The sequence below is a fragment of the Nanorana parkeri genome, unplaced genomic scaffold (genome assembly GCF_000935625.1).
Source record: "Nanorana parkeri isolate BGI_ZX_2015 unplaced genomic scaffold, ASM93562v1 scaffold2121, whole genome shotgun sequence".
Taxonomy (NCBI): domain Eukaryota; kingdom Metazoa; phylum Chordata; class Amphibia; order Anura; family Dicroglossidae; genus Nanorana; species Nanorana parkeri.
Genome location: NW_017308389.1, coordinates 137,692 through 149,863, shown reverse-complemented (window position 1 = coordinate 149,863; position 12,172 = coordinate 137,692). Strand labels below are relative to the sequence as shown.

Sequence of the window (12,172 nt, the reverse complement as noted above, 5' to 3'; positions counted from 1 at the left end):
AACAAGACCATATAACCTGCTACCTGTAACATACTCACCCCTCCGCCGGTTCCGGCATCTCCAGGAGCTCCGTCGGAGTTCCAGTGACGTCACGGAGGTTGACGTTGCCGGGCTCCTCCCTCTTACTCTCCTTAAGCCGACATAACCACTTGCCTGGCGTTCGTGCAAGGTGTCTGATGCCAGGCAAGTACCTCCGCGGCAGATCTGACAGGACCTAGCTATTGGGCCGGACAGAGCTCCCTCCTCAGCGGCCATCCACGCCACTCGCCTTTCCTCAGTTAGAAAACGGTGAAGATGGCGAGCGCACAACAGGTTGGGAAATTTATGAGCAGGTTTAGGCGAGCAAGCTACTTGACCAGGGAGAGGAACCCTGTAAACAGTTAAAAAAGAGACAAAAAAGGAGCGCTACAACCCTAGGATTCAATTAAAATCTTAAGCAGTGTAAAATCTCTAATTAAATGACTATGCATGCAAACTCACTATTGGACGGACGAGGTGGTGTCTTGCCAATGAAGAGTGAGAGCTGTTGTCAGCAAGGAACGCAAGGAGGCATATGTGGCTGGTCCGTGTGGGTGTAATCACGGATTTCACGGCTCCTGTTTGGTCCCTTGGTGCTGGGGGATGGTGAGTGCAAATGAAGGGCATGGTAAGAAAGGATGAACTGTGCGTTAATACTCCGCTCCCCGTCAGGTGCAGTGAGAGCTCAGCTGGCCAGGCTGCCACTCGTCGGCTGAACGGGAGCCGGAGAGCCGCTGTGTAGCGGTGTGACAATGGGTCAGCGGTCGTTGTAAAAGAACGTCCAGGAGCGGGCACAGGGCTGGAGGATAGTGTAGCCCGTCTAGCTGGGTGGTGGCTGGATGGTTTGGCTACGCGTTTCGAGGCTCTATGCCTCTTTGTCAAACCAGAGATAACTTCTTAGAACGGGCGGGAGATGCAGAGGTTTTTAAAATTTGACAGGTGGGCGGGACTTTCGGTCGTGGGCGGCTGCTATTGGCCGATTTTGCAGGGAAGGTTGGTCATGGCTGCTGATAAACGGCATTGAAGCCGCTTGTTTGTTAACAAAGGGGGGATCGTGAGTACACGATTGAGAAATGTTAAAAAGAGTTTAATAAGAGCAATTATGACGATACAATGTCTCGAGTACAGGCACTATCTTTATTTCAACTGCTACATGGTCATATTTGTTCTTTCATGTGGACTGTATATTTAAAAGATTATAAAAGTAAGGTTAAAAAACTATGTTTTAAAATAATTTTTGTGGACGCATGTTGTATACATTATCCTTTTTTGTTTATTTCTACACCGTTTTTTTATTTTTTCGTTTGTTCAAAAGAACTCCTGTATGGTGTATATGTGTGGGACCCAGGATGTGGTTAATTCAGAATTTACAGATAAAGGGAGGAACATGCTAAATCGTCATCTTGGACAAGTAATCATTGATTATGACGATATATTATCTCGAGTGCTGACACTATCTTTGTATCTACTACTACATGGTCACATTAATTCTTTCGTGTGAAATGTATATTAAAAAAATTATAAAAGCAAGATTAAAGAGCTTTGTTTTTAAACAATTTTAGTAGACGCATGTTGTATACAATTTCCTTACTTGTTTCTACACTGTTATGTTAGAAGGTTGTTTATTCGTTTGTTCAAAGAACCTCATGTTCTGTGTATATATGTGGGACCCAGGGTGTGATTAGTTCGGAATTTATAGAATGGTTTGTATTTCTAAATCTTCGTTAAGTCCAGTAGGTACTAGGGTGTTCAGTCTATAAATCCAAAATGTCTCCCTATTGCATAGGAGTCGAAAGGGTTCAGAGGGTGCTAGGTGAATAGGTATGTGTTCAATGGCAAACACATGCAGGGCGTGAATATTTTTCTGATGTTTTGCTGTAAAATGCCATGGGATACTGTGTTCAATGTCTCCTTTTTCTATGAAACGTCTGTGTTCCCCGATACGTTTACGTAATGGCCGTATAGTGCCTCCGACATACATCAGGCCGCAGTGGCATGTTAATCCATATACTACATGGTCATGTGTACATGTAATGAATTGTTTTGTGTTATAGATGTTATTGCTATGGTCTCTGAATGTTGTTTGACCATGATGAATAAATTGACAGGTGAGACACTTTGGTTTTTTGCACCGAAATGTCCCAACCCTGTTGTCAAACAGGAAGTTTTTTATGTTTGTTTTTGGTTCCTTAAGTAGTTTGCTAGGTGCAATTATATTCTTAATATTTTTATTTTTCTTAAAATTGATATAAGGTCTGGTTGGTAAAAGGGGACCTAGTTTTGGATCCTTTAATATGATATGCCAGTTTTTTCGAAGAACTTTTTCGATGACCTTATAGCTTTTGTTATATGTGGTGATGAACCTCACTTGGTTGTTCTTAACTAGAGATTGGTCGTGATCGGCAGTTTTAGGTGTAACTGTTTGCAAATAGGTTGAGAACGCATTCGTGATCAATTCGTCGGGGTATTCTTTCTCCTTGAATTTTTTTTGTGAGAAGGAGACTAGAAGCAGTGTAGTCTGATTTGTCGGTGCAATTTCTGCTGAGTCGACAAAACTGGCTTTTAGGTATATTGTTTTTCCACCGGGGGTGGTGGCAACTGTGGTAGTGGAGGTATGAATTGCCCCCTGTGGGTTTTGTATGATTTTTTGTAATGATCTGGTTGTTTTTGGTAGTGAGTTCGAGATCTAGGAAGACTAATTCGTTAGTGCTGACGACATGGGTAAAGGATAGGCCTAACTTGTTGTTATTGCAATGATGAACAAATTCTAATACGTTTTCTGGTGCACCATCCCAGATGATGACTATGTCATCTATATAGCTCCCATAGAAGACTAGATGTTGGGCATAGGGGTTGTTTTTCCATATGTGGTGGTCTTCCCAGTAACCCATGGTGAGATTGGCATAACTGGGTGCATAATTAGTGCCTATGGCTGTCCCGTTAGTTTTGCAGATAGAATTTGTCAAGAACGGAAAAATAGTTAGGGACCCACACGGACCAGCCACATATGCCTCCTTGCGTTCCTTGCTGACAACAGCTCTCACTCTTCATCGGCAAGACACCACCTCGTCCGTCCAAAAGTGAGTTTGCATCCATAGTCATTTAATTAGAGATTTTACACTGCTTAAGATTTTAATTGTTGAAATACAAGAACCCAAGAGCAGTTAGGATGTCTCCACCAGAGGTTCCACCCAGATCCACCGGGTGGCAGCAGAGGAACATTAGATCACAAACTGCAAGTATCTCATCTAATGCAACAAGCTGTCCATTGAACTGTGTTTGCTGCTCACTTTATCAGCTGTCCATTGAACTGTGTTTTCTGCTCACATAACCAGCTGTCTATTGAACTGTGTTTTCTGTTCACTTTATCAGCTGTCCATTGAACTGTGTTTGCTGCTCACTTTATCAGCTGTCTATTGAACTGTGTTTTCTGTTCACTTTATCAGCTGTCCATCGAACTGTGTTTTCTGCTCACTTTATCAGCCGTCCATTAAACTGTGTTTTCTGCTCACTTTATCAGCTGTCCATTAAACTGTGTTTTCTGCCCACATAACCAGCTGTCTATTGAACTGTGTTTTCTGCTCACTTTATCAGCTGTCCATCGAACTGTGTTTTCTGCTCACTTTATCAGCTGTCCATCGAACTGTGTTTTCTGCTCACTTTATCAGCTGTCCATTGAACTGTGTTTTCTGCTCACTTTATCAGCTGTCCATTGAACTGTGTTTTCTGCTCACATAACCAGCTGTCTATTGAACTGTGTTTTCTGTTCACTTTATCAGCTGTCCATTGAACTGTGTTTGCTGCTCACTTTATCAGCTGTCTATTGAACTGTGTTTTCTGTTCACTTTATCAGCTGTCCATCGAACTGTGTTTTCTGCTCACTTTATCAGCCGTCCATTAAACTGTGTTTTCTGCTCACTTTATCAGCTGTCCATTAAACTGTGTTTTCTGCCCACATAACCAGCTGTCTATTGAACTGTGTTTTCTGCTCACTTTATCAGCTGTCCATCGAACTGTGTTTTCTGCCCACATAACCAGCTGTCTATTGAACTGTGTTTACTGCTCACTTTATCAGCTGTCCATTGAACTGTGTTTGCTGCTCACTTTATCAGCTGTCCATTGAACTGTGTTTGCTGCCAACTCCATCAGTTATTGTGCTGAACCCCTGCACTTAGTTGTTAACTCACCTACACAATGCATTACATGTGTTATCTGAAGCTGAGATCCAATCCAACTTAGACCAGCCACATTGGAACGTTACACTACCTAGCAATGTGGATTTTTTGAGTGGAGCACTACCACTGGCCAATGGGAGCAGAGGTGGTATTGTTTCCAGAGCAGGGCCTGCTATCTGGCAAAGGACATACAACCAGGGCAGAAGATAGTGGCTGCCCTGCATGTTCACTACTCCTAACAATACCCAACCTCTGAAGAGGTGCATATGATCTTTTGGGACTACCTTGTCAGGATGAAGATGATGGAAAGGGAAGGAAGATGAACTGCAGAGTGTTACTGGGAGGCAGAGCAGGGTGACAAGCAAGCTTTAGTCTTTTAAAAATGTGAGAGGTGGTTTAACAGCACTGGTGGTATCAGGAATATCCAAGGGAATGTCAGGAAAGGAACAAAATGTAGAAGGGAAGCCATAGATACAGGAGAAACGGTAGTGTGTAATGTTTAAGAATGAGACCAGTTATGGGCAATCTCAGCCACAGCAGAGCTGAGCTCATACAGCTGGCTGTTGGCTGCTATATGTTAACAGCACAGAGCCATGCTGCAGCCAGGTTGACAGCTGGCCTGCCCCCTTCCTTTTCTGTCCCTCCAGGCAGTGCTGGAGGCACACAGAGGGGTAGTGGGAATCCCTTTGGGGAGCAGTGACTGACAGTCACTGCTCTCTGCAGGGAGAATATCATGAAGTGAGTGATCAGCAGTATAATAGAGCCGACATGTGACAGCTGCAGTGTCCCAATTTGGATCTAACTAAGGGAATGAGTGTATTTCACTCATCCCCTAGTTCTTCTTTGAAGCCTGCCTTGTCTCTCCCCATTAAAAAGGCAGCCTAGTAAAATTACTTAAATAGTGCACATGGAGTCAGTAAACTATTTTGCTTACTTTATGTCATTTTTTTATATTAAATTTGCTAGGTGTCTCTCCGGTTGAATATGTGCCAGGTGTTTTTTTTTAAATTACTGTGTATAGACAGAGTACAATGTTTATCTGTGAAATAAACACACTATATAGTTGATTTTTTGATTAAAAAGCTGAATGTTGTCCCTCCTGTTCAAAATTCAGCCTACCAAAAGTGCTTAAATACTGTCTATGGAGTTCCTTTTTATGTTAAATATATACAAATAAATGTGGATATCCAGCCAGTCAAACTACAAGAGGTTGTTAAAATTCTGTCTGTGAGGATTGTGTAATAATAGTTTGTTATTAAAGGAGAACTATGGCGTACATCTTTTTTTGCATTGTTCCTAATGATACAGGAGTACATAATGCAATGCACTCCTGTAATCAAAAATGCACCATAGGTTTTAAATTCAGTGTAATATACTGAGGGCGTGATTAAGTACTGTGCTGAGAAGCGACAATATAGCTGGGATCCTCCTCTACCATTAGGTGACAGCAGCCTATAGGAGCTGATGCGAGTTTGTGAGAACCTGTGCAGATACTCAGGGCACATCCTATCAGAGTTTATTCATGTCAGGTCGCTGAACACATGCACATCCATCCCACATTTTGTCCTCCGTCCCCCCTCCCCTCTCCTATTTTGTCCACGGTGCTGTCTCCAGACAATACACATACCACATTGGCAATAATAGCGTCAGTTTGGCTCCCCCTGGCCTTCTTCCCCTCTGCTGTCTTGGGACAGGGGAGGGGGAAGGAAAGACATACTGTGGGATGGAAGTGAAAGATGCCCTGAGCATTTGCACAGGTTTTCATGAATGTGCAGCAGCTCCTAACAAGATCCTGAACAGACCCAAGGACTCCCCTATAGAGGTGGACATGATCCAGAGATGTCATATGCAGGATCCATTTTTTCAAGCTAAAAGATGACATCATGAGAGCACCCCACACTCAAGACGCCATTATGTTCAACAACGCCCAAATACTCCTCCTGCCGGACCTCTCGGGGCACACACTCACCTTACGCAGGGCTCTGCATCCTCTACTCGACCTGCTCCGCCATCGCAACATCAAATACCGGTGGGGTTTCCCTTTGCAACTCATTGTGCTACATGAGGGCAAATCAGCTGTCTTTCGCTCTCTGAGCGACCTTCCATCCTTTTTGGGCAAGCTGGAGCTCCCTCAAGTTTCTATCCCGGACTGGCCACTCAAGCCAACCCTGCCCAGCTTTGTAGCACCCTCCCCCTGGCTCCAGAAATCAAGAAAGGCTGCAGGGCCTGCGGACACCTCGTCTCCTCCCAACACCTGACTTTGGAACATTTGCACCCCGTTTTGCTCCAACCTATGTACCACCGAAAAGACTCCCTTCCTTGATGGCTGAGGGGCTCCTGCTGTCCACAGATTGAGGACATGTGGTACACCTGAAAAGTTGTCGGCACATGCTGACCACGAATGCTGCTGTCCATTATAATGTTATATCATGTTTTTATCGTTATTTACTTCATATATACTGTTATATATGCCCTTTTTGATACCTTTATACGTAGCCTATAGTTACTGTGTTTATACTGAATACATATGCCCTGGAGCGGGAGCCGTTCCATGGGCCTGCCATGTTACCCCCACTTAGGCCGTCAGTGAGTATTTTCGCTGACATTTTGTACACTGGCACCCACGCCTACTAAAGCCTTATTGTCACTCCTACCGGGATCCCGGAAATCCCAATAATCGATGATACTTAGGCACCTCCTGTCTGCTGCTCGACAGGTGATCCCCATGTACTGGAAAACGACGACCACCCCTCTTCAAATGTGGCCGACCTCCAGTCCCTCCTCCTGATAGGAGATAGGAGACATCTACCTCCGTAACACATCAGTAACGGCAGATTGATGGACTAGCCCCACCGCCCCACCCCCAAACCCAGTCTTACCTCCGGTATACTATTCTCCTCCTTCTACTCCTCACTCCCTGCTTTCCCTCTGTTTAATGCTTCTCTAATATAAATACAATATCAGACAGTTCACGAGAAGACTGTATTGTATGATAATAATGTGGATAACTCCAGACCTCGCAGGCTCGGACAGACCTGTAGTGAGCTCCTGGAAGTGTTTGTTCAGAATGATGTTCTCAGCTCTCGCACATGTTCTGTGTGACTTTAAGAAAAAACTTTATGCGAATTAACCAACTGCAGCGAGTCGGGCACTAGACGGATATCACCGCCGTGCCACTGAGAGTTTTCTTCCCTCATATTGTTTCCCAATAATGTGACTTATGTTACTTGAGTTATGATTTGAATTGTCTAAATCTCCTTTTACAAAAGTTAATAAAAACGAATTCAACACTAAAATGATGGCAGTAATCAGAAGCTCCTATGGGTCCGAGAGTAAGTAAAGGCTGAAACTGACAGACAGCATCCAACACTAAGCCTAGGAGCTGAAACAATCAGCTTGTGGACTTCTGGTGCATTCACATGGCATTCCATAGGAGTATGACACATTGACTGTGTAGTGACAGCAGGAGTGATGTCACTGCTAGAGTTACTACTACATTTAGAAAATGAGCCATTAATAGATACTCTCTGGACACATTCACATAGCCAGTTCTCTATCCAAGTACACACAATTTCATCAATGCCCCAGTAAAATCTGAGCTTGCTTAAAGAAGAACTCCAGGCAAACATTTTCTTAACCCTTGTAGTGGGGCTACCCCCGAACTGCAAGGGTTAAGTGCTCATTTGTGTCTAGGTGCAAAAATAACAAACTTATAGTCACCTGACCCTTGGAGCTTGCTTGTTGTTAGACTTGTCCCTGGAACCTCTCCCCCCTTCCACTGCAGTGGTCTAAGTGCCCATTCACACTGGGCATTTAATCGCGCAATTTTCGCCGTGATACTGCGCAAATTTGCAGCACTATATCGCAAGAAGTCGCCGTCCAATGATTTTCAATTGAGCTGTTCTATTGAACAGCTCCATGTCACTCGTCGTGGTCACGTGTTGCTTGTGCGGGACCCGCTTGTGTCGCTTGTGCGAGTCATTACATCCAATACACAGTATACTGGACATAAGGATGCCAAGGGACATACCATTGTTGCATCGGAGGAGCAGACATGCTGGAGGGAACACTGTAAGCGCAGGCTGGCTGCGAGCATCAGGTGAGTAGAACTTTGTTATCTTTGCACCTAGGCACAAATGAACACTTAACCCTTGCAGTGCAGTGCTGTGGTAGCCCCACTGCAAGGACTGAGAAAAAGTTCACCCACAGTTCTTCTATAATATATATATATATATATATATATATATATATCACAAACGTATGGCCCAATCCTTTTACCCCCAAAATATGTATTAATCATTGTGTCACAAGTAAACATCTAATAGACAATTGTAAATCCCAGCACATTTATTTTTTTTAAATGCAACTAATTCATGATATATGATTTTAAGCACACAGCCTACCCTAAAAAAGAACTTCAGAAGTACCGTGTATAAGGTACTAAGTCTGTAGTCATCAGGAATATGTCATATAAAGCCCAGCATACAGAGTACAGTGGTCAGGATTAAATGTGCAACATAGTGTAAATAGTGCAGGGATCAGGAGTGCACATCACACATAGTGCAGGGACAAGAGTGGGTGCCGCACAGGGATCATAGGTGGGTATTGCAGAGAGTGCAGGGCATGGAAGTACATAATGCACAGAGTGCTGGGATCAGAAGTGTGTAATGGACAAAGTGCAGGGATTAGGAGTATGTAAAGTACAGATGGCAGGGGTCAGCAATGCATATCACAAAGAGTATCTCACATTCAAGACAGGGGTCTAGAGTGAATATTGCAGAGTGTACCTTGTACGAGTTAGCATCACAGGGATTGCAGGTATCAGGAATGTGAACGGCATTGCAGGGATTAGGAGTGTGTGATGCAGAGTCTTCTCTGGTCAGGAGAGTGGATAGCACAGAGTGCAGGGGTCCGGAGTGCACATAGCAGAGATTGCAGGGGTCGGGAGTACACATAGCACAGAGTGCAGAGATCAAGCATGCATATTACAGAGATTGCAGGGGTCAGGAATGCATATTGTGTGGATTTTAGGGATCAGGAGTGCATATCTCAGAGAGTTTAGTGGTGCAGAGACTGAAGAAATGAGGGGTGCAGAATGAAAGGTTCAGGGTGTGTATGGCAGATATTACAAGGGCCAGAAGTAAATATTGTAGTGAGTGCAGAAATCAGAAGTGCATTATGCAATGCAGAGGTCAAGAGTGAGTAATGCACAGCAGGGGTCAGAACTATGTAACTTAGTGTAGGGGTCAGGAGTGGCTATAATGTACAGATAACATTCAAAAAATCCCCCCCCTCCTGCCACTACTTAATCCCTAAAACCCACCCCCTCATTATGGACCTTCCCTTCTCTTCTCTATTGGGCCCCCAATACAGAACTTCTTTGAGGCCCTTTCCCCCAGTGTAGACCCCCTTCCTCTGTCACACCCACTTATTAGACCTTAAGTGTAGCAGAAGTTCAAAGTGCTTGAAGTGCTCCCCTCAGCTGGGTAATGTGACTGGAGCCAAGGAGGAGCTAAGGGAAGATTCCCTGACTCTTAACTGCCACTTAAATGAAAGAAGAATCATTGATTCAGTGCTCTAGACATAGTCAGTGCAGCACCGCATAAAACAGAAAAAAAGCTATAGTAATCTTTTGCTGGCTGAATCCAGGCAGCAATAGATCAATATTACAAGGGATCTGCTGCTATAAAGCTGCACTGGGGTTCTAGATCTAATATCCACTAGCTTCCCATGAAATAATTAAAGTGCAAATACAAAATAGAAAAATGATATATCTTAAAAATAAATAATAATAATAGTGTAATAGTCTAATGTGTGTGTACTGGTATCTGGGTGCTTACACTTATGTAGGGTCTTGTACACAGCCTGAATCCCCCCTCCTGCTCTCTCGCTTTCAAACTAATCACATTTCTTCCTCTGTAGACTTCTATTGTATAGATGATGAATACATTGCACAGTGTGATGGGGATCATAAAATGAGGAACACAAGTACAATACACGAAGCAGAAATACAGAATTATTCTGAATGTGCTGTGATCTCTGAACGTCCTCACACCGATCTAACACTGAGCACTGTGCCAGCAGCCCGCCATCACACTGCAATGACTCTCTATTGTTGCAGCTCCAGGACAAAAATCATTTTACACTTTATCAACCAGAGTTAGAGTGGGGAGAATGATCTGTATTACACAACATATAATGGAGGACTACTCCTGCTGTAAGGGCAATGGGAAGAACTGGCCAATAGGTCCCACTACTGACAAGGACAGTTTTTTACTTCAAGGGGAACAGAAGCTCTGGGGACAATGTGTCATCTTGCTTTACATAATTGAATTCCCAGGGCTTTATTACTGGGGGATAATAAGGTTTTATTTTAGGGAATTTAACATTTTATAAACACTATACATTTCGGCACCAGTATCGTGTCCTGCCTGAGCAGGCAACCCCGTGCATGTCTGAAACTGAGAACTAGCCTGTGCTGCAATATCCTGTATCCTTACAGACACATTTACACAAGAATTTATAAACATAATGCTGCCAGTGTATAAAATTGGGTCCAACACCTGATGCTGGATGTAGTTTTGTGGTGTCTCTAAAACAAAAGAATATATACAAGAAAATGATCAAAATATACTGACAGGTAACAGCAATACGTTAAATCATATACACCATCACTCAATTGTATCCTTTGAGTATATTGGTGAACAGAAAACACTCCTCCAATGATAACATCTCCTGTCTGGTAATACTCATATTCAAACAAAGGTGTCCGAGGAAACAAGGAACACGCAGGATAATGTATATCATATGTAGATGGGAAGTAATGATCTCCTTGTAGGGTGGACAAAATCCCAGACAGGACAATGAGGATCAGAAATCTGTCCATGACAGAAGACAATCACAGACAGCAGTGTGTTTCCTCCACACTGGAGAGGGTTCATTTCCAGCACTTTATATACAGTTTTGAAGATTAATTCAGACAGGAAGAGAAATGTCAGAGGAAAACTAATAGTAAAATAATTCTCCACATCCAAAATAATTTCTATACTTAACTACATAAAAAACAATCATCTGGTTGATTCAAACTGAAGGCTCAACTATTAAATGGCTTACAAATGTTGTCCGATACCTGTCTGGTGTCAGGGAGTAGGGAAGAGGTTTATGTTCACCACTATTCAGATTGAGAGCATCAAGGGCCTGGTGCAGAGGATTTTGGTGGGCCTTTTTATTGAAATGTCAAAGGTCACCAGGGCTCTCTTCCTCTGGGCTGTGATTTTTAGTCTCTCTACAGCCTGAAGTAAGTGGTGGAGTGCCAGGGCCTGACTGCAACTGTGAGTCTGGTAGTTCTGCCACTGACTCCAAGTTGTAGAGAGACTACAAATCTCAGCAATGCAGAATACCACCAACTATAGAGGACTACAAATCCTACTAATACATTACACAGTAATGCAGAATACCATAAGCTATAGAAGACTACAAATCACAGCAATAAATTATAAAACAATATAAAATAATACCACCAACTATAGAACACTACAAATCCCAGCAATACATTATACAGCAATGCAGAATACCACCAACTATAAAGGACTGCACATCCCACTAATGCATTACACAGTAATGCAGAATATCACCAACTGTAGAGGACTACAAATCCCAGCAATACATGATAAAGCAATGCAGATTGGGATTGGCTATGGAGGACTATAAATCCCATTAACACATTATTACGCAGTGAAGAATAATACTATCAGCTTTAGAATACTACAAATCCCAGAAATACATTATACAGCAATGCAGAATACTATGAAGCTACATAATCTGTGTTTCTATGGGTTCATGGCCTGATGTCTCCAGAGTCTCAGGAGGGCTGTACATGGTTTCATGGGGGCTGTTCAAGCTCTCAGTCGGCTGTTCAGGCACTAAAATGGCCAGTGCAGTCTCTCTGGTGGTAAGTGAGGCTTTCAGGTGGCCTGTGT

At 43.2% G+C, this 12,172-nt stretch overlaps 1 protein-coding gene across 1 annotated transcript in view; it reads right to left on the bottom strand.

The window, feature by feature from the left end:
- The window catches only part of LOC108800757 (vomeronasal type-2 receptor 26-like), a 22,421-nt gene extending 22,166 nt beyond the window's left edge, over nucleotides 1-255 (bottom strand). Inside the window, exon 1 of the mRNA XM_018572751.1 lies at nucleotides 127-255. Within this exon, the coding sequence (XP_018428253.1) occupies nucleotides 127-255 (129 nt within the window). The remainder of the gene's footprint in view (nucleotides 1-126) is intronic.
- Between the last annotated feature and the right edge of the window lie 11,917 nt (nucleotides 256-12,172).